General features: G+C 37.7%; 2 protein-coding genes across 5 annotated transcripts in view; one reads left to right on the top strand and one right to left on the bottom strand.

Annotated features, from left to right (window-relative positions):
• The window catches only part of LOC129281395 (sushi domain-containing protein 2-like), a 28629-nt gene extending 27826 nt beyond the window's left edge, over window positions 1-803 (bottom strand). Inside the window, exons 1-2 of one of the 4 annotated variants that reach the window (XR_010296489.1) lie at window positions 781-803; window positions 1-284 (exon numbers count right to left, since the gene is read on the bottom strand). Coding sequence is in view for 3 of the 4 variants with exons in the window: in XM_064113235.1 (XP_063969305.1) it covers window positions 1-82 (82 nt within the window). In the remaining variant the exon portion in view is untranslated. The other 3 variants (XM_064113235.1, XM_064113234.1, XM_054917339.2) reach the window with 3 other exon arrangements.
• Window positions 218-23910, top strand: LOC129281594 (sushi domain-containing protein 2-like). Its single transcript, XM_064113233.1, has 18 exons — window positions 218-1067; window positions 3565-3692; window positions 5163-5462; window positions 6759-6896; window positions 7917-8079; window positions 9370-9618; window positions 11394-11682; window positions 12304-12579; window positions 13054-13186; window positions 14083-14227; window positions 15542-15676; window positions 16012-16185; window positions 17097-17354; window positions 17817-18074; window positions 18305-18769; window positions 19540-19636; window positions 20347-20400; window positions 21456-23910. Exons 1-18 carry the CDS (start codon window positions 986-988, stop codon window positions 21469-21471), a joined length of 3360 nt encoding a protein of 1119 aa, XP_063969303.1. The 5' UTR covers window positions 218-985; the 3' UTR covers window positions 21472-23910.
• The last annotated feature ends 94 nt before the right edge of the window (window positions 23911-24004 follow it).

A 24004-nucleotide genomic window follows, 5' to 3' on the forward strand; every position in this document is an offset into this window, starting at 1 on the left:
CATCGTTTCCTATTGATGGCTGGAGGAGATTAAGGATTATAGCCGCGAAGAAGAGTAATCCAGATCTCATTTTGGTCTTCATCTTCACACCGTTACACACGCGGTACTTTCCGTGATGTACACAATGTGAAAATATCCCGACAATTTTGCTTTTACACAACCATATTTCTACTTCTCCCGCGTTAACAGTGCGCTTCTCTCGCTCTTCTGTGCTTTTATTATTAAGTTGATCACATTGTGTGGTGCCTTTATCTTTAATTATCTTGTCTAATTATATTGCTGGTCTGCATACACTGCGTATGGGTTAAATTGTTTGGCGAAACCATAATTAAGCTGTGGACTGATTTGCCATCATAAGCAGACTGCTCGAAAATATGACGACCCCAGATTCACTCTCAGTAATTTTGAATTTTCAGGTCAATTAATGCTATAATCCTACCCCATACTCCTCGGACGAGATTTACGCCAGTGGCCCGTTGTAATAATTTCCAACACCTTCATCTTCACCATCATCCTCATTCTTATGATATCAATCTATCAACTGTTTTTCATTTGAAAATATACGGTATGGTGATGTTTTTCATTGGAAAAATACATACCCAATCTGTTCTTGTACATGTTTTGATTCGTTTACTGAGTTTGAATCTTGGGTTGTCTTTTTTTTTCAAGCAATCTGCTTATGATCACAAATGAGTCCACGGCTTATTTCGGGTTTTCTCAAACAAATAATCCCAGACGCAGTGCATGGAGACCAGGGAGATAAAAAGACAAGATGATTACAGATAACGGTACCTCAAAATGTGACTAACTCAATAATGAGAGCACATTTAAGTGCAGAAGCGAGAGAATCACGCAAACGTGGTATAACTATACGGAGAAAATATGGTTGTGTAAAAACATTTTTTTTCGGGCTATGTTTAAAGTGTATTCAAGACAATAATACATTGTGGATACTTTTAGTGACCGATTCGTTGAAAGTGGAAAGATGAAGACTAAAAGAAGATCTGGATTACTCTTCTTTGTCGCTATCATCCTTAATCTTCTCCATCCATCGACAGGAAATAATGGTAGGTTAACTTTTATTTCAACCCTATTTAAACCTCATATCAACTTTCCCCGAGAAAATGAAATTGTGCATTATTTATGTCATGTTTATGTTTCATATTATTTAAAATAAAACGAGTTTTACAGTCATGATAAAAACAAAACAATGTTGATGCAAACGAAAGCTATTATGCTATAATGAATTGGTTTGAAGTACTTTCATACTTTATATCTCAATTCATGTTGTTTGAATATTATCAATTTCCAAAAATATCACTTAACTATAAGAGCAATAAGATGTCTGGGATAATCAGTTCAGCATACAGTGTGAAATAACGGATTGGTTAAAACCTTTTGAGGCATTTTAGTCCGCCATCAGTCTGTTATAAGAGGGCAATACATTCCGAGTTAATTTTCGTATTCAAGCATTTTAATCTGAGAGCTGCTCATGTTGTCGTTTTTTTGTTCCTACAACTGTACAAGTGACAAGTGAATGCGTTATCTTCACTTTTTTAGAATAAAAAAAAAGATAATGATTGATAATCAAAATCATCCATAATTCACAATGGCGTGGAAAACATGTGATACCAACAGTATATCTCTGAAGTCATGTCGATTGCGTAATAGAAGTACAAATGAGGTTAAGACCTTATGCACATAAAACTAGTCGTAAGCATGTCAATTAGCCTTGCTCAAAGATCACAGAGATTAGTTAGTAAAAGAATAGTATAAAATATATACAGTTTGCAATATTTAATTACAATTTTGGTAATCCCATGCTTAATAGCAAACAGCATTTCTTGAAAGATAAAGAACATGCTTCACCTCAGTCACTTTGATGATATTGATTGCAATTTCATCCATTATTTGAATCCATAACTACAACTTATTACTATTACATCTTTTAGCCGTCAATGTTGTCTGTGCACTACAAAAGGTACACCCGTTATTGGGGAGAGGCATGGACCTACTAGGTCCATGGGAGAAGGGAACATGCAAGTTTGTGCGGCAACATAACGCCTAATGTGTAAAATTTGCGTTAAAAAGTTGTGTTGAAAAATCACACATGAATCATGCTTGTCACCCAACAAGCATATTCCCTGTATTTTCTTATTTGTTTATGTATTCATTTATAGGTGTGTATGTGTGTATACACACACACACACACACACACATATATATATATATATATATATATGTGTGTGTGTGTGTGTGAAGAGTAGAGTAGAATCAAGGATGAAGCAAAGTATACACTATGTTGTAAAGCTTTCGGCCCTGGCCTTCTTCAGTTTTTATTTGCTAAACAAAACAAATAAAGCAAATCATAGAATAAGCAACAGAACAAACAAATATATATATATATATATATATATAATATTTGTCACCCAATCAAAATATTTTTTGGGTAAAAATAGCTTAAATTATCCAAGAAAGTTTGAATTAGTTTGTGTCTATGTCATTAATTTGTCTTTTCTTTTTTGAAAAAGTATTCAATCCCATCATATATTTCTTGAGCCGTATGTGTCGTATGATGTGTCAGTCATGTGGCATATTATTTATGACGGCATGTAAACAACTGCATCGCCACTCTTCATCGGAATTTGATGAGTTTGGGGTTTTCGAAAATTCTACTCTTTTCTCAGTTGAAATTCAGATTGTTTGTATATAATTTTATATACGTTATTTGCTAAGTATACTGGATAGTTATAAACCCATTTCCTACAAATTCTAAGTTCCACAAGGCAAAGATAAAATGTCATATTGAAATAAACATCACATTACCATGACAACGCACCCCTCGTTCTCTGTATACGTTTCTCTACAATCTCTTGTGTAAACGCGATTAGCCCTCCAATCTCGTCATGTTATGTTCTCAAAAAGATAAAGAACAAGACGACTTTGACACGACAAATACAGACAAATATTCTATCATGGGATTTCCATCCTATTTTATTCAATGTGATAGGTTTCCTATTTAAAAGAAAAAGAAGAAAAAACCATAAAGATTTCTTAATTCCATTATTTTCATGAAAGCGAGTTTTAGATTTAACATCCTTCGCATATTATGGCATATGCATTTATACAATATTGTAATGAATAAGAATAGCAATGAATACATTTGGCTTATGCCAAAGAGAGTTTCGTATCTATTCAAAAGCGCTTAGTGTATAAAATCGGTTATAATAATAATAATATTAGCTGGTTTTATAAAGCGCTTTTTGCCTGAGGATACAAAGCGCGGCTGTTATTACCCCGGCTTTAGCTCGAGCTACCATCTCCGGCGCTCAGTGTATGCAAGGAATTACTCCTGCCGGGTACCCATTCATATCCCCTGGGTCGAGTGCAGCACAGTGTGGATAAATTTCTTGCTGAAGGAAAACACGCCATGGCTGGGATTCGAACCCACGACCCTCTGTTTCAAAGGCGAGAGTCAGAACCACTAGACCACGACGCGCCCACATATAAATGAAATTTATAATATCATTGTTATTAGAAAATCTCGTTTCCTCCATTCTGCAGATCTTTTCTTCTCGTTTGGAATAACGGAAGGCGACAGAGTCATGAGAGTAGTTGATGACGGGTCCACAGTGCGACAATTTATCTCCGTGGTTTTCCCCTTCTTCGATAATAACCAATATAGTCTATTCGTAAGTTCAAAGTGGAATCGATTGCGATAATGATGATGATGATGATCATGATGATGGTATGATTGATAAACAGACCTTGCATAGCACATATTTCCTACCATTGTTATTTTGATATTTTTAGCATGCTTAAGATGATTTAATTCATTTTCCATTCACAAAATGCATCAAAATTCAATTAAAGTTACAAAACATATTCAAATGTCACAAGGTTCACTGTCCAGTGTGAAAATACATTAAACTAGAAGACAATGAAGAACAGGAACTGCGGTAAACTAAATTGACTTTGGTTAAAACAAAATCATAGAACGAATTTTAGAAATTGAACTTATGCCCTTCCAAAGGGATTTGAATATTGGCTTTAAGCCCGGCAACTCTTATTTCTTCAGCGCAAAGCCATTTCAAAGAATAAATTCGTGCTGGGTACCCACTTACCGAACCTTGGTTGAATGCAATAGGGTGTGGATCAATTTCTTGCTGAGGCATATTATGCCGTGGCTGCGATTCGAACCCAAGACCCTCTTCTGCGCTTTATTATTAGTTGGTCACGTTTTGTGGTGCTTTAAAATCTTTAATTATCTTGTCTAGTTATCTTAGTGGTCTCCATACACTACGTATGGTTTAAAACCCTAATTATCATTGTGACGATAATTATTCTAACATGACTAACGGTATTGGCAATAATCAAAGTGACAATGACAAATTATTCAATCAGATTTAATATAATCCATGGTGCCGTTACTTTCATAAGTGTTTCTTATATTTCATTTATTGTCATTATATTGTTATCACTTACACTGTTGTTGCTGGAGTTCGATTATGATTGCTACATTAAAATTATTATCGTAATTCTGTAAACCAATTACCTACTGGAACTAGACATCCCTACACAAAACCAGTTTTCTCATCCGTTCAATTAAAGATTTGAAAGCAGTGGGCCCGACATGGAGCCTAAATCATACGTAATCGATGCCATAATAATAATAATAATAATGTATGCAATTTGTTAGGCGCCATATCCATCTCGTAAGAGATGCTCAAGGCGCACAAGTGAAAAATTACAAGTTACAGAAAAATCATTGATAAAATGAGATAAAGAGGTAAAGATGCCTTATAAAGTCTCCCTATAAATATTGCCAAGCCCCAACCAGAACTAATTTCCTGTCAGAACTTTCTGTCGACTTATAAAAAAGTAGTCAAACGTCATAGCTATTGTTGATATTTTCTAAAGAGCAACCGCAACAAAAAATAAAACACTCTTACCACGGTCAGGAGAGGCAAATTTTCTTAAAAAGATGAAATAAAGGGTCTGTGTTTATAACGAATAATAAAAAAAGTGAAAGGCCGCCGTCATTTCTCATAGAAAATGTCCACCCCCCCCCCAAAAAAAAAAAAAGTAAAGCAGCCCCCCCTCCTCCCTCCATCTCACTCGGTTCCGCTAGTGAATGTTACTGTTTTATTTCAATCGCCTAGGTCAACACTAACGGTGTCATCTCGTTCTTGGACCCACTGGTAACTTACACACCTCAAGGATTTCCGCTTGGCGACGGCCGGCGTCTGCTGACACCCTTCTGGGCCGATGTCGACACGAGGAATGGCGGCGATATTTTCTATCGAGAGGTTCTTCGATTCGGACAAGACGACGAGCTGTTCGTCGAGGCCGATGCCATCATAAGATCATCCTTCGTTGAAATGAGAGACTTTGTGTCGTCGTGGATGTACATTGTCACGTGGGACCAGGTGGCTTTCTATGAAAGTCAGGATGAAAGTATCGTAAGTACATGGATACAGTATACCTGTCGTTTGAGCATCCTGTGTGTTGTATTCGTCTGTTCGTTGGGCAGTTTCATGTCAAATACTAGGAAGTTCCACAACGAACGACAGACTCGAAAACATAGAAAATGTATTGTCAAATGTTCTTCATGGCAAAGCACAGCCAAAAAGACTTTGTGTCGAATAGGTGAATTCGTCCTGGACTCTGGACAAACGACACATTTGAAAATTTTCGTCAGTTCCGAATTGTAGGACGAAACTCCTGTTTTGATTCGACAATATTCGACAAAGACTTCATGGCTGAAGGGAATTCGATTTCTATGTTCTTGAATCCGATGTGCATCGTGGAAGTGAAGATTGCCTTCTGACTGAAGCAGGCTGAACAAGTGTATCTACTAGAAGTGCTAGGGTGCACCCCCGACAGAAAATCAATCTTAAAAAATAATACACCATTTTAAGGCCGTTTTCATACTGAAGGCGAAGTAGAGTTACTCGGGAGTCCAGAAGGAGTTACTCCTCTTTGGAGGGCAGTATGAAAATTCTAGGATTGTTTTATCCGGATTCTAAGCGGAGTACTCGACCCACTTCGAGAAGAGGGATACAAACGGAGTTAGTCTGCACCGGAAGTGCAGTATCGCCTATTTCGGGCGTAACTTCATTCATTTCCGCATGGGGGCGATTCTCGCTTGGAAACCACGGAAACGACTGCGGATACATTGCTGCGGAGCTTGCCAATTTGAAAAGGGGTGTAATGTCGGTCTGCAGTACAAGCGTATCAACTCAATCTGGAGTTACTCCGGAGTAACTCCACTTCGACTTCAGTATGAAAACAGTATAAAGACGCCATGGGTAGCAACCAAACTTTTAGAGCCATGTGACAAATGAAGGAGAGCTAAAAGGGAGAAAACAGTGATCCAGAGGGAAATAAAGACAGAGAGTACAGCCAAACTGACAACCGAGTTAGGAAAAAAAGTTTACAAGAAAGACCAGCGTGCAGATAGTAGCCTCGTTCAGACGTACTCTGTTTTGGTTGGAGGATGCCTAGTTGGAGTAAGGTCGGAGGAATGGTCGGGGTAGTGCCCGTCTGAAAAGGTCCTTCCAGTCCTCGTCCAGATAAAGCCATTTTGGGTAAACAAGGTGCAAACCTCACTGAAACAATTTTACATTAACTCTTGGCGATATTACACTCAAAGCTACATTAAGCTAATTGTTCATAAATCATTAGTGTGCTTTGCTTTCAAGTTAAAAAAAATAAACTTAATTTTGTGAAAATCTCAATTCTGATATTTTGTACAGAGGAATTCTTTCCAGGCCGTGCTTGTAACCGATGGCCGCTATTCCTTCGCCATCTTTAACTACGGTGATATCAACTGGACCACTGGGGGCGACAGCGGTGGTGATCCATCAACAGGTCTTGGTGGAACGCCTGCTCAGGTACGTGATTAGTAATGGCTTCACCAAGACAGGAATCCCCCCCCCCCCTTCGAAAAAATTGGGAAATGAAAAAAGTACATCTGTAAACAGTAGGTTTATGCTGTCACAAGCATCATATCCAAGTCAATTTTCACTCTTCAAAATTTTTTGAAAAATTCCCCCCCCCCCCTTAAAAAAAAACCCTGGTACCTCCATTGATAATAAGCGCATAATGAGCGGATTGAAATTGGACTATAATTAAAAAGTAATTGCACTAGCGATTAACAAGTCACATTTCATATTTCGGCCATTATGTTTACAAAGTAAAAGTAACCCAAATCAAATGTATCTTCCCAAAAGGTTAATACGACCACATTCTACTTGTTCTAATGTTACTAAGGAACTCCCAGAACCCCTGTGGTCATGGTGATAAACCCATTTTGTTTGTAACCGTGAGACTTTTATAAAGCTGTTCGTAGAATTACGTAAAAGATGATAGATCTAACGAATATCGTAAATGGATGAGATTCGAATTATCACTTTACATTTTATCTGATAAAGTTCATATGCTATATAGATAGAATTATCCTCTTCTGTATCATTAACAATCATTTTTAATGCTTGCTAATGTTACTCATGAAATAATTTGTAGGCCTGCATATTTTGGTTAACACAACAAGAGAAGCATATCTGCTGCATTTCAGCACTCACAACTACTTCATTGTTAGTTGAGGGGATTGACTTCCGGGCATATAAGATTATAATAAAGTTTACTTCATCTTCAAAACTTCCCTTATACATTATTCTTTTGTCCTTCACATTTTCAATTATGAACAAAACAAAAAATAAACATGAACGCAATAGTGATAATGATGATGATGACGGTGGTTATAATGACTTAAAAAAAAACTTATAAAATGATAGTGACAAGTAAATCGCCTAACATTGCTTTACAAATAAAACTTTTCTTTTAAACAGTTTTGTTTCTGAGAGGGTGGACCATTTTCAGATATTTCAAAACTAAAATTATCTATTTCTCAGGTTGGATTCAACGCTGGTGACGGAGTGACTTACTACAGCGTCCCTGGATCTCAGACACCCGCCGTCGTCGACATCGAAACGACCTCGAACATAGGCGTTCCGGGAAGATGGGTTTTCAGAACGGACAATGCCAATATCGAAGGATTAGAATGCGTAACGTTTGGTGCGTACACAAATGATTCTGCCGTTTGGATTTTGCTTTTTTTTTGGGGGGGGGGGCTTATCTACATACATGCATCGGGATATATAACTTTTCATTTCAGTTTTCTGTGTATCTGTATTGTTCGTAATGATTTAGGTCAAACCTGATAAGATCTTACCCATCGATATAAAAAAAAATATGGATAGAGCAACAACGGGCTCATTTGAGGCAACCGGAAACACTTAATAGTACTCCGAAAGGGTCAAGCGCGCACACAGTTCCACACTTTCTTCTCTTGCGTGTGTGTGTGTGGGTGTGCGTGTTGTTTGTTCCGTTTTGGTATGGTCCCATATACTGTTACTTGTGTCATGGAGTACTTTTCATGTAGCTTCAAGGTCGTGACTGTGCGGCAGCCGGCGTACAACAAGCGCTATCAAATTCTTTTTTTTTTTTTTATGATATTACCACGGTAGATGAACATCCGGGTCTTTTGCTATAACAAAATACAGAAAATCAATAATGAATTTTACATCAGTCCTCCAGATGCAACACGGTTTCTGTAGCTTTTAACAGTAATCGTAATGTTGGGACCCTAATCAGGGCCCCCGCCGTGGCACAAAAGTTTAATCGCTTATTACAAAGAACAATTCAGCTTGGTTCATAGTTAGTCTACTGAGCAAAATGCGCATGTTACGATGACTTTGATAGGCCATTTCATTTAGCGATTAATCGCTAATATTTGTGTTATGGGGAATTGAAACACTTGTTGTAAAGCTTTCTCCAATGGGTCCGGGACAGAAAATATAAACTTGTATATTCTACTTTGCAATATTTTATCAAATTTCATGCTTGAAAGAGGAATTTTATTCTTTAAAATTAGAAGAAAAAAAGTCGATGTCTTATTTTGAAAAGGTACCCGATAAAATAATTTTCATATTTACATTGCAAAATGTAATCCAGAAAAAAAAAACAGTTTTATCCTAAGTTATTCGCGACATAATTGTTTTAGGCTCAACACATTCATACAATCCACGGCATCTGTTAGTGAATCCGAGAGGTGAAATGCACATACATTATTAATTTTGTTTATCTATTTATTTGTATTTATTAATCTATTCATTTATGTATCAATTAATTTATCATTTTTATTTATTATTTTAATTTGTTAAAATTGAAAAATCACCCCTTCAAACGCATATTTTTTTGGTCATGTGTACAGCAATATTTTTGACTACCCCCCCCCCCCCCCGTGTTCTAGATCATCTTTCAGAATGACACATTGTTATTATCTGTTTTTGCTTGACATTACAGGTAAGATTAATTTATTTCCTTTGGTCGGTTCCATGCTTGGCGGGACTCAGGTGTTCATTAACGGACCGTGCTTCAACTCAACGAGCCAAATCGTTTGTGATTTTGACGGAATCAAAACGAATGGAAGGCTTCTGTCAGACAACACCGCGATCTGCATATCGCCAACCTTTTACAAAGTCGGAAGAATTCCTCTTCTAGTGTCTTTAGACGATGGAAACAATTATCTGTTCAAAGGCACTTATACAATTAGTAAGTATATATTATGTTTGTCTCGTGTGATGACCTAGAGCTGCTATTTTTTATGGAACCACATCTTAATTGTACTATCTAGTCGTTATGAAATTTAAAAAAAGTGTTCCACACAGTATATCCATTTATTTTAATACAAGCCAAAGAGCACTGTCGATTAAATTGCCTTTCTCACGGGCATTAAGTGCCATGGCTGGGGATCGAACTCATGACTTTGAAATGTTTCATAGTCAGGCGCATTAGACAACTCGGCCACGGCACCTCCACATGATACGACCTTTATTAAGATAAAGGGCAGAACACTAAATAAAAAACTGACTTCAATGTAACGAATATATTGATATTTGTTGTTAGTTTGTTTGACACTGTCTCCGTTTAAGCGGTTCTATTCATTCTACTATGAGTCTACAATGAACGAACTCACGGACGCTGTCCTGTAGCTATTATAACACAAGGCTTAATGTGTAAGACCATTATTGGCGTAACATTTTTAGTTACAAGGGAAATAACTTGACTCATAATGTGATAGAATAAATATTAAGCTTTCAGATAATTAAAAATATCGGCCCGCATTCACAAAGAGGTTTCAATTGTACCATGGTACGAAACCTTGGACTATCCAGATTTGTGTACACATGAATTACGCTCATTTCATCACGTACATTGAGAACACTGACAAAAGTCCACTTATAAACAGCTAGGATGACCAGACGTCGGGGATTTCATTAGACTGTCCCGTATTTGAGCATTTTGTCCCGTGTCCCGTACGATTGCATTTTTTCGCACATGCATAACAATAAAAAAAGGAAAAGGGAAGAAATATGATATGATTGTCTAAATAGTATGTCTGAATATTTTACCAAGTTTGATTGTTGTATCTAAAAGGCCAACAATTTTGTTCGTTCGCAGCTTTTTAGATTAATTTTGCTCTCTGAAAATGTTGGCCCATTACGCCACTGATCTGACTTTTTTTAATATACAGGAATTGTGCAAAATGTCCTTTGTAAACAAAGGAGAACACACCAAATTGTCAGGAAATCAATGAATTTATGGATATACATTCATATATAGATTTTTTTTTGAACAAACATGCATTTTATATGTTGACTTTGCTGGCTTTCCATACTTGCGATTGATTGGATCAATCGTAACTCTTGTAAGACGGGGCCAGGGCCTGGTCACCCTGCGATTTTGACAAAAGGCACCTAATTGAAGCGCTATAATACGAGAATTCTGGATAGTCCATGCTGCTATTCCATGAAACAAGTGAAACTTTTTTGGAGAATGCGGGCCACAAAGCTAAAGTAGTGTCATGGCATCATCAGCTCACTCATTGAACTTAAGAAAGATAATCTGTTGGCATACCTTAGAACACCACTTATAACTTGTGTTATACTCCCGGATCCTGATTATATCCGATTCCTTTGATTATAACTTTGATAGTGAAATGCCACTTGTCATACCATGGACCTGATTGTGTTAAAACAATCGAAGACAATCATTTTTTCTTTAACCCAACGAATTCCCGCCCATCATGATAGACAAGCCATGCCGGCGCGTATCCTGATATTTTAGTTTCTTATAAACTCTGATCGAGGTATTTATTAACAACGATTCTGATATTGAAAAAAAACATTAGGTTTACATATTTGCCAGCAACTATGAATGAACAAGGGCATGCAGAAACAAAAACGCACAATACTATAATAGATGCAATAACATTAACCAATTCACAAACTTGTTGCTGCTTGATCGAATCTATTCTTCTCTTTTAGGTAGCGTGGAGGACGTCCCTGACAATGTATTTTCCTCGGTAACGGAAAGCGACCAAAGAGAATCCGACTTCGTGATCACATGGGACACCGAAGCTTTGCAAAGTGTAAATAAGGTCGACATCGTGGTCTATGGGTACCAAGAGGAGTGGGGAATCGATTTTAATGGACCTTTGATCACACTGGCGCAAGGAGTTGACTACAGTCTCGGGAATCACACAGTTGTAGGATTACCCTACAGCGAGACTGTTTATGAGGTCGGAGTCATCGGAGTCATCGATTCTGCAACTAAGTTAGCTTCTAAACAATTCATTTCAATTCAGTTTCATTCATATTTTAAATCTATTCAAGAGCAGTAAAAATAATCTAATAAATTGATACATAAATTAGGATCAGCAGAGATGTGCAATAGCATGTCAATGAACATTTATTTACAATAAGTAAAATACGCACCAGTACAATGTACAATCAATCATCAATCTGTAGAATTATTTTGCATAATATGGATTCATGGTAAGTAAGCTTTTTTTTGGGTAAAGCAAAGCTTTTGGCGACGGGATGGTAAACTGCAATTCGCAGTACAGCGAGGTAATATCATGATTTTGGTAGACACTTGATTGTGTAATAGTTTCATGTTTCACACGGTTTTAAGATATTGTTATACTTAATCAGAAATCATTTGCCATTTTACGTATTTAGTGGGAGTGACATCGAAAATTTAGTAATGCCCCAAATGCATGGAGAGAGATATGTGACAGGATCCCAGTAGGATCCGTGGTTCTAACACATAATTTACAAAACGGAAGTTGGTCGGATCTAGAGGCATTGAGAGAAACGATTGAAATGACGACATGTATATTGCACTCTTCTTGCTGATTATTAGTTCGTTCTATTCTGACTTTCCCCCTTCCAGTGATAGCCGCGCTATACTCTGGAGCAAGGTCCATGTTCTTCAGTGGATGAATGGCTTTGATACAAAGAAGTGGTGTCGCAATTGGCTTGACATTGAGGTTGAAAATGATGATACCTTTCTGAATGCCACGCCACCGTGCCCTTGTACCTTTGACCAAGCTCAGTTGGACATAGGCAGGTTCAGCCCCCATCCGGAGTGTGACGTTGATTCCACAGAACCCAACAACTGCATTCACAAACCTCAAGCAATGCATTGTATCCGAGCCAACATCCCAAGGTTTATGTTTATTTATTTTTCATTTACTCTTTGGTTTATTTAGTTCATCAATACACTGTTTTTCAGGAAGGCATTGCTTAAAAAATCATACAAGTTGAAATAAAAAAGACATTTCAAACGAAACAACGGTTCATAAGAAAGAAACAAAAATTAACTAAGAATATCTAAAATACTAAATATAGTTCAACACTATAAAAAAATTAGTCAGTTAGTGATACTAGTACAATAATTCCAAACTGAATTCGTTGTCTTATAACTCAAATCGACAACGTCAATCCCGTTCCATCATTCTATTGGTAGTTCCGAAAACCTTAGCTAATCGAATTTAGCTTGCGCACTATTTTTTTTCTTTTAAAATAATCAGAATAAATTTTCAATCACAAGTTAAATGTGAATACAAAATACTATAAACGGCAAGAAATACCCCTAACTAGGACATATAATTGTCATTATCTTTTTTTATTTAAATCCCAGCTTAAAAGGAGGAGGACAGGCGTGCTGCTATGATTTCGAGGGAGTGATCATCAACGTCTTTGACTATCCAGGAGGGGGTTACAGCCATCGCTACCATCACGGAGGTGTATACCCTTACGAGAAGACTGGAAAGGTATTTTCACATTCGGTCATGGCCGATATAGATATTCGAAGAACAAGTTAAGGAATTACTTGTCTGCCCTGGAGCAGATTGGGAAGTTGTCATATTTAACTGTTCCTGAGGAGAGCATGTTGAGGAATTTCACCTCAATCCATCCCTGTTCTCATTTGAAAAGTAATAGCACGAAACAGTGGAACAGAAAGAACCACTGTCACACATGTGGGAACAGAAACAAGTGCAGTTTGTCAAACCCTAAACACTATCATATTGCTGCAGAGTAGTAGGAACATACTCATGTCCTTATAGTTATACCATGAACTAACGATTGCTGAACAGGACAATTGCCACTGTCAGTGAGAGTCCAATTCTCTGAAAGAGATTTGCTTCGATCAGCCATTGTCTGTCTTTCGCCCCTTAGCTGGTACCAGACTCTTATCTAATTTGTCACCAGATGCATTTCAATTATGTACTACATCCACTCGTAACCCTTTTCGCGTTTTCTTGAATCCTGGTAGTCCTTCCTCAGTGAATAGTCAACAATAAGAGAGGGTCATGGATCCTGTTATAGGATATTAAACTGCATCAGCCATGACAGGGGTCCCTTCTTTCCAAGAAACAGCCAATGCTGGAACAAACTCCAACATGGTTCGGCTAGTTAAGCCTGACTTGACACCTCCAAATTCTGAAGTTGGCTGCAGTCGTACTGTGAGCAAGGCCAATAATTGCTGTACTTACACCTGCACTTCAAAAACAAAATTTCAAGTATGGAGTAACATTATTATTATGTAAAGTCTCCACATATGCACAAATAACCAGTGCGTTTATCTTCACCATCCTAGCTGAAGCAGAACTCACACAGACTTGAAGAAGAAGATTTACAAGCATATCTCTCTCGTTAATCCATGCAGGTACCATATATGTCTCACTACGTTACCGACTTGTTACCGTGGACTTACTGCTGTCGTTTCGGTGAGCACGATGATTCCGAGTGCAAAAACTTTGCAAGAGAACGACCATCTCAAATGTGCGACAACTACAGGCCACCACCACCAGGTATTTCTCTAGTTTATACTACAGTCACACCAACAAAACGGACCCCAGACCGACCAAAGCAAATACGTTATTTCCAATGGCATGATCGGTTTGGAGTTCGTTTCGTCGGTGTGGCTGTTCCATTAGGAAAATGATAGATCTGTAAATACAATCTATGTAATTGATTTGGATCCATTATGCCTCGTGAAACAAGTACTAATACATTTCATTCAATGCCAGGATTGAGAGAGCATCCCATCTGTCATTCAGGCCTGCAATGGTGATACATCACTCCTACTCTCCCGGATGGCCAACTGACACATAGCCACTGCAAAGTCCATGAAGTCAGCCCTGGTGGCACCATGTGGCGCATGGCCGGTGCAGGTACATTCTTGTCAGATAAAAGTTGGGCTAAGCCATAATTGGTTCGCCTCTCTGATCCTTTGTCTGATCAAGAACGTACAGGCGCCACAGGGTTGTACCGTATTATGTAGGGTTTCTCAAGCAAGGGGAGCTGGATTTTACCGCCATGCCTAAAGTGAAACTTGCCTGGTTGATGTTCTGCATCTTGCAAAAAAAATACAACCCTCCACACTTTTCTTCATTGCTTCCCATGCGCGGCGTAATACTAACAAGACTAAGGAAGATCTGTAATCTACCTGAGTTTTCCGGAGACTGTGGAGTAGCTCCCTACTTCAACATGTTCAATAGGCACCTTCACAAACATCTCCCCCAACGGCTTCGTCACCTGTAGGATATCCCAGTGGCATCCCCGATCCCATTATGCTGTCTACAGAACAATATATAAGCAGTGTAGAAGGGGAGATTGTTCTTGTTTTCAATCCGAAAGTTTTGATGTACGATTCCTGTGTTCTATGTTGACGTTATCTATGGATCTTGAGAGCATTTCACGGAGGGACTTGTTCGATGTTATAGGGTGCGTTTATGCGCTACATTTTCACCCTAGAATCATGATTTGAAACACGTTTAGAAAGACGTTTCTGCAGAACAACCGACTAAGTGTGTGTCATCCGACACTCAGCATAGGAACTGTGCTTCTCAGCCAATCGAAATGAGGGAAAGATGTCCGAATTGAAAACTGGCGGAACTAAAATGTTGATGAAACACTTTTCTGGTATTTGTATTGTAATTTGGGGTGGCTAAAAAGATTGAAAAAGATTTTTATTTATTTTTTAAGAAAAAAGGGCGAGACGTAACGTGGCGTGGCTCATCGTGTGCATCAACAGGCTTAAGGTGTTATTAATTTCCTGTAATGCTTGATTCATTTACTCCACTCGCTTTAATGTTCTTTTTATATCATTCGATTCTAAACAGCGATGGGAAATGGCGACCCGCATATTGCAACTCTCGACTCGACCATGTACACCTTCAACGGGCACGGTGAATACACCATGATGAACGCACGAAACGGGACATTCATCTTGCAAGCAAGAACCGCACCACTCTCGGGTAAGCTTGATCCGTCCTGTATATCACCCTTCATGCCCTCTAGATACTTGATATTCAGTTGTCTTTAAACACTCCCCTTAAACATATAGTTATCTATTCATTAGCACCTCTTGCATCTATTCATCAAACTAGACGTCAAGCGGTCCTGTCTACAATTGCCTGGGGAAAACTAATAGTCTATATAAATAATATAGCTTCTGGTTTACCTCAGCAGCTACAAATGAAATGGAAACATAATATATTCAAAGAAACTACAGAAAATATGCGCGGAAATAGGTTAGAGAAACAAAAATGGGATCATATAATTTTCTTCCTAGTACATGTTTTCCTTATAGGAATCCCTTTGGCCACCGTGTTCATAGCTGTCGCTGCTAGGTATGGTGATGGTGACATTATCCATGTTCAAACAAATGAACGCAGGGTTCTTGATGCGTACGTCCAACAAGTCGGAGATGAACAGAATTTCACGAGGATTGACTTCACGCAAGCTCCTCGATGGGCATTCCAAGGTAACACAGTGTTCCCATTTGATTGACTAGGATCATGCTTTGTCCATAAAAACATAATCATTATTACAATAAAATGGATCCCCATGAGAGAACTAATTCTCAATGAGCCAAATGTCTGAAAAATTGTAATAAGTAGAAAGATATTAATGATAAAAGTAAACTTTAAAGGCCACCAAAAATTGTTTATTGGGTTTCCTTACTCGAAAACAAAAATATTTGAAGGCTAAGTCACACCCCCCCTTCCCTCAACGAAAAGTTGCATATAATAATAAAGCAAAATATCAAACTAGCACGACTCTGTGTATTATATATATACCTATATATGTGTGTATTCTTTAGATAGTCCACGTGTTGGATCAATAATTATTATAAGGATAAGGTTGACACGTTCAGAATTTATTCCAACATATCCTAGTTTATTTGATCCACAAATTTCCGACGATGTTCTATCTTCTAAAGTCACTTGAGAATACGAAAGGACATCGTCGAAAATTTGTGCATCAAATAAACTAGGAAGTTAGAATAAAGCATGAACGTAGCAACCTTGTTTTTATTACATATATACATGTACATACATATATGTGAGAATTTATAAATTTATAACAGTTTTTGGCAACTTTTGTATTAAAATATGTTGTGAAAGAAATTTATGAGGAGAACACTAGTAGACCTAGCTTAAATTAATGTTCCCCAGAGCTATCTGGGTAGATAGCTCTGGGGAACCTTGATTTAAGCTACGCCTACCATTGTTCTGTCTCTCTATGTATATATTGATATATATAAGTCGGAGAGTGATACGGTTCATAGTGAATCCAAGATCAGAGTTGTTATACTGAGAGATCATGTGCTATGTGGAATTTAATTTCAAATGTGATTCCGATGATTATCTCTTTTTGGTCTTTCCTTTACAGGCGTTTCGGTAACGGGTCGCAACATTACCTCAGATGGAATCCTAATTGCTTTCGACGGCGGGGTAGGACTGACCTTGAAGGAATCAGAAGGGGCTATGAGTATCTTCCTTGTCGCTCCGGACTCCTTCCGGAATCAAACGCAAGGTCTGATGGGAACGTGGAATGGTGATTCCAGTGACGATTTTCTGACCCCTCAGGGAAATCTGTTGTCACCTGATTTGACTACTGAACAGCTACACGACCTATTCGGACTACAGTGTAAGTTGGTCTAGACGATTTCACCTTCTATCAAAGTCTGAATTTCACCTATTGTTTATAAAAGCATTACTTTCCCGAAACTTTGAGACCGTCATAAAAGAGGAGCGATCCCAATTGAACTATTTTGATGTGGTGATTGTGCTCATTTATTGCTCTATATTTGTTATTTTATTTTATTCCAGATAAATTTATTCAACTTTGTGATTATCAAAATGAGTATGCTCTTCACAAGAATGATTCGTAATAGCTTTCATCTAATTTGAATTATACACTCTTGTTCTTTTTATACCTAGTTGTAAGCATAATTGTAGAAGTTGAGGGTAGCGTTAAGTTTTAGTTTAGACTTAGTCTTCATCGGGATTAATAAACGGTATGTCTATCAGATATGAAGTCAGGAACTGTCTGTCATATGCTATACAATCGAATCAGCACATGATTGGTATTGTAATTTTTATGGCACAGGGGAGATCGACGCATCAGAATCGTTGTTCTACTATGATTTTGGCACCGACCACGAATCCGTCACGGATCGCACGTACCGTCCCATCTTTGAGCCAATCACAAACCCTTTACTAAACCCAGCCCAGGTGGAGGAAGTCTGTGGTACGAATCGGTTCTGTATCTTCGACTACCAGACAACGGGTTCGCAGTCTTTTGCCGAGAATTCCATCGAGGAATTCGACCAGTATGAAGAGGCTGTCGACAATCGGGAGTCATTCGGTAAGTTAGTTCATGTCACTTGCGTATTAAGACAGAATTCATCACACGATCACATCTTCTTCGCAGAAAAATCTACATTGCTTGGTGACGTTTTCCAGTAAGACGACATAAAAAATAAGACATATTGGCAAATAAGAAAACCAATAACAAAGTTGTGATTCCGGAAACCGAGTAGGCCTATTGACTCTGCTTCCCATATAACTTTGACGACGATCTCGTTTCATTTTCAGTGAGCTGCCCAACTCTTTCCGCCCCTGCTAATGGAAGTGCCATCGTGACGACCTACGTAGCAGGGGGTGTCGCCAGATTCGTATGTGATAGTGGGTTTGAACCTAGTCGCGTGACCAACCTAACCTGCCAATCAAATGGAACATGGACTGCTGGTGACACTCCGACGTGTATTGAGGTTTTCGTGCCGACGACCACTGTGATTTCCATGCTTACCTCTAGAATGACCTCTCGTGCTGCCAGAACAACACTGCTATCATCCTCAGGTCCAACTGAAACAAAGACTTCCCAAGACACAACAGCTCCAGCAGCATCTACTTTTACCGCCGGTCGAGGGACTTTTCAACCTGTTACTGATATATCTACGACCAAACCACAAAGACCGACCAGATCAACGGAACAGTACGTAACAGAGGACGCCAGGACATCCCCACAGTTGACCACATTACTGAAGAAGGTTGACGATGGTAAGTTTGATCGAGTCATATGTCCGTTTGTATAAGAGTGAGTGGGGGAGGGTAAGCGAGATTTTGTGTGCGGGCGTGTGTGTGTGAGGGTGGGTGTGTGAGATGCAAATCCCACCATGGTCTAGCGTCCTTATTGGCAAGGCGTCAATTCACACTTTGTCACTCTCACCCATATGCTAATTGGGTACCGGTAGGAAACAACCGTCTATGAATGTGGTTGGTTTTTCAAGTGTGCGCCCAACAGGCTGCAAAAAAGCTATGAATCCAGTGACCGGGTAAGAATAATTATGAAGCGCTTCGAGCAGTCGTACATTGATAGAGCGCTGTATAAAAGCCAATTATTATTACTATTGTTATTATCATTATTGTTATTATTATTAAATAGTTATGATAGTGAGACTGGAGTTGAGAAGCAATGACTACCAACTTTTATAATTCTGCAGGCACAGACCCTGATTGAAAGTTTGATCAACAATTGGGTCTCTACGTAAAGACTAGCATATATAAATCTTGCTGTTTCAATTTAGAGGGCCTTCAGTACACAAGTCATTATATGCTGCACTTTCAGACCCTAACTCAGTGAGGGCTTATATAGCAAAATAACCAACATCGTCCAGTGTAATCCATTGACTCTTCTACAAAGGTTAGATTTAACGTCAAATGAATGCCAAATCCTGCTCGGATCTCAGGAGCCTGGGTCGCAGTTGTTATGAAGGATTGCTTAATTATAGTGTAACTTTCATCATTTCAACTTATTCCTTTTACTGCAGCTCTTCCCGCATGGTCGATCGTTTTGATATCACTTGGGTCGGTTCTCTTCGTCGCTATTATCGGGCTTATTATCGGCAAAATGTGTCACAAGAAAAGGTATATTTTTCCTCAATCGTAAATAGAGAACTTGATATTTTTTTCGTGAGAAATAAAAATATCAAGATATTTCATATGAAAAAAAATCAATATTTATTTTTATCAAACCCATTGAAATAACGCTGTACTCCAATGTTTTTTTATCATCTTCTAATTTTGAGGATATTTGCTCAATACCATCTCTCTCTTCCAAACATCATCTCATAAAATGCAGGGGGATGTGAACGAAAATCTGGATTGGAGAACTCAAAAAATGAGTCATGGTTTTCATCTGTCATGACTAACCGATTGTCATTACATATTCATTGTCATCAATAGTATCATTACTATTAGTATTATTATAAATATATATTGATTTAATGATGACTGTAATACTTTTTAGGGATTTAAGATTATTAGCCATGCAGTTTTAGAGGACTGAAGAAAATTTGTTGGTCATCAAAGAAAACATTTTATATTTACTTTAATATATACAGAGAGTGTCATTTTAGAATATATTATGAGTGAATTGTAAATTTGAGATTTTGTGACTTACGTATTGTATTATAATCCACTGAGCAAATATTTTACATCAAATTCCTATTGAGTTGGAATATCATGTTTAATACACTAGGCGTTTTTTCACAAGCAATTTTGTCTTTCTTTTATTATATTTGCAAAAGTGATGTCTCCCTCTTACCTTTCATTACCTTGTATCTTTTGATCGACAGTGTGACACCTAATAATAGCCAAGAATTTGCCCACCCGAATCCCACGTTTGAAATGTAAGTCGTTTACCAGTCTTTAAAGTTCACAATTCCACATGGAAATAAAGATCACATCATGTCTTAGTGTGTAGCAAACATATTTACCTAAATTAATTACATACACCCTGGGGAGCGTTTCGCAAACATTTATTGTCTGATAAGTTGTCAGATCTGACAACTTTCCTTAAATTTGACTGGCTGAGAAGCACTGTTGCTATTGGAACTGTTGGATAAATCATCTGGCCAGTCCTTCCATGAAACACTCCTCTGGTCCCGTATAATAATAAGGTTCAAGTCATACTCCAGGGGCCCGTTTCATAAAGAGTTGCAACTGTTGTAAATTTGCCATTATGACAACTACCATGGCAACAGGGCTCAGCAGCCAATCAAAATCAAGGTTACCATGGTAGTTGTCATAATGGCAAAGTTACAACAGTTGCAACTCTTTATGAAATGGGCCCCAGGGCCCCGTTGCGTAAAAGTTACTATTATGGTAACTTCATCGAAATCCTTGATTCTGATTGGCTGTTGATCAGCTGGGAGTTACAATTGGATTGCACGTTTACCAAAGCAGTAACTTTTATGCAACGGCACCCGGGCGTCATTTTCCTCCTGCAAGAAATTTGGCCTTATATGTGTCCTGCGCACCCAACCATGGTGAGGTTAACGGGTACCTGGCTGGCACGAGTTTTTTTCTTGAAATTTTGAAAAGTTATAATTGTAAAAGCTGGGCGTGTTGTGGTATCTTAAGAGTGACCGAGAGTACCTAATAGCAGCTTCATTCATTCATTTCTTTCCCTTCGTTTTATTCTACTTGATTTCACATTTCGTACTATTTTATTGTATTCTATTTTCTTTCATCTCTTTTTTTTTTGTTTAATCTATTCTATTTTATTTCAATTTAATTGTTTTATTATTATTAGTAGTAGTAGTATTATCATTGTTATTACTATTATTATTATTATCATTATTATTATTATTATTATTATTATTATTTCTTATTTATTTCTATGTTTCCCTCCCTCCATTTCCCCTAACTCTTATTTGTTTTATAAATGTTTCTTTTATTACAGGATTGAGACGGGGTAACCATCAATTCGCTGTTGGAGTTTCCTGCTTTGAAGACAGCAGACGACTCACACCCACGCATTCACAGGGCCACACCTATATAGCACACACAAAGATCAAATCTATTTTATATCGTCCTATCATAAGATATATGACTCTATCCATCCCTTATCCTTGAAGAAAGACTAAAAAATTATTTTTTTATTATTATTTAGTACAGAACGAAACGAACTGACTCCACTCAATCGTGGTAATGAACTCAGTAAAAAAAAAGTTAAGTAACAAGTGATGAGAGCTATGCAGTGAGTTGTATACCCTACGGTAACCTATCTCTTCATTTTCCATAGCCCCCCCCCCCCCTCGCCGGCCGGCCGTCCTTCCCATTTGTGAATTCATTGAATACATTAATGGTAATAACTTTGTTTGCCTTGTATCACTTTAACAGCTCAATAAAGGTGAAACGTGAACAGTCACCTTGATTTATAGGCGTATATAAAAATTAAGTCATGAATTAAATCCTGTTTGTTAGTTCAGTCCAAATGGAAATCAATAAAGACCATCAGAAGAGGATGAAAGTGAAAAGAAAAAAAATCATTTTTGTATTCCTTCATGAGTAGGCCTATCAAATAGTATCTTACTTTACTGCATGCTGGAAAGTAAGTATTAGATGATTAAGATGAGAAAAAGTTAAATGCTTTGTTAGTAACTATACTTTTTCATTTCAGGCCAATCAACATGATCAAACAGTGTAATATTAGGAAACAAAATAATGTACTTTCATGCTAAATGATTGTTGAATGGCGATAAAACTGTTTAATGTCTCGCGTTAAAACAAGCATTAATAGTTACGTTGTAGACAATGACATTTCATCATTCTCTTTATGATCGTTTTTTTACACCTCGTTCAAACTGTCGTGCAGTCTTTACTAAAGCCAGGATTGGCCTTTCGTAACTGGTCACGAAAATTTTTCAACCATTCAAAAAAATGTATACGATCAATACGATTACCACGACTGATCTGATACGATGTGATAAGATCACTACGATTCAGTTTCAGTACGCAGTTTGAATCGTGGCGCAAATTGTTACAGTGGCAACGAGGATAACGAATGCACCATCAGGGCACGATGAAATTACTATGACCCGCGCCATGTTATACGCACTTGCGACTCGTGCAGCCAGCCCAATCAGCAAGAACACCCGGACAAGAACTGTACAGCGTGGACATGCAGCGAAGGGATTGAGCGTTGCTGTTCGGTGATTTGGGGTGTCACGCGCGTAAAACATTCCCCATAGACTTGTGTGTTAAAATGGAACTTTTAAAAAAATCATAAAAGTTAATTGTGAAATTAGAGATTCGAATGTTTACTACCATTGGATAAGATATATATCTGACATTCCATATCTGACCAGAATAGGGTATCGTAGCCAGCTCATTTTAAAAAGAAATCGCCATTAATGAAGATAACTATGATAGGATCAAATTTATCAACTGAAACAGTAAAATAGGCCAAATTCTTCCGCCAGTCAAAAATAGTTCCAAAATCACTGACACATCTTCCCAATTTTGGCCATGGAAATTCAGTAGTTACCTTTTCTACAATCAGTGTTAGATTTTCAATCATAATCATACATTTTTGTCAATCAGCAATGTCAAATTGAAAAAAAAGAATGGGTAGGGTCGAACGAATATATTTAGCCTTCCTTGTTGTAATTAGGCTCATGGAACCTTAGGGACATGCATCACGAAGGGGAGGGGCTATTCGCTGGGCCGGTGATTTCAGCAGTAACACCGCCTCCATGATTAACGGACACTATCTCTTAGTCCAGAAAGAAACATATTTCGACCGATCGATTTATTTTTTTGTTTTTTACTGGTAAGATTAGCAACATTCTGCTATAGAAAATATCATAATCTACTAATGATCAATATTGAACCACCTCAATGACTGATTCGTGGGTATGCATTATGACACTTTGTTTGCCAATTTCGAAACTTTGTATGAATTTGAGCCATAAAATTAACCAAAAGTAGTGCTTTTCTCATTAAAGACCATTTCAATATCAGATGAGGTAATACGTAACTCGACTTATTTATGAACTTGGTTTTAGTAATTAGTACGACTTTAGTTTAAAACATGATGGTAATGAAATACAAATACAAGCATCAATCAAATTTATGCATTTTATGCCTAATAAAAAGATTTTTTTTGGAAAAAAAAAAGATAGGCATGTGGTTTATTACCCGTATGAGACATACGCATGTCTATTAAACTCTACTCACAGACCATGATTTAAGATCTTTGCTCGTATTAATTTCATCCTGAAATTGTATTTGCATTGTTTGATGTATGCCTACACGGATTTCGTTATCACTTTTATCATATTATGATACACATCTCGGTTTTATTTGTTTAAAGAATGGTAAAAGTACATCAATAAAAGTTGGGACACCTTCAACGTCACTTGTTAGTATTTCTGGTTTCCATAGTAAACAGCATTCATACCAACAAACGTATACTTATACACAAGGAAAAATACAAGCATCAATCAA

The sequence above is a fragment of the Lytechinus pictus genome, chromosome 18, assembly GCF_037042905.1.
Source record: "Lytechinus pictus isolate F3 Inbred chromosome 18, Lp3.0, whole genome shotgun sequence".
Taxonomy (NCBI): Eukaryota; Metazoa; Echinodermata; class Echinoidea; order Temnopleuroida; family Toxopneustidae; genus Lytechinus; species Lytechinus pictus.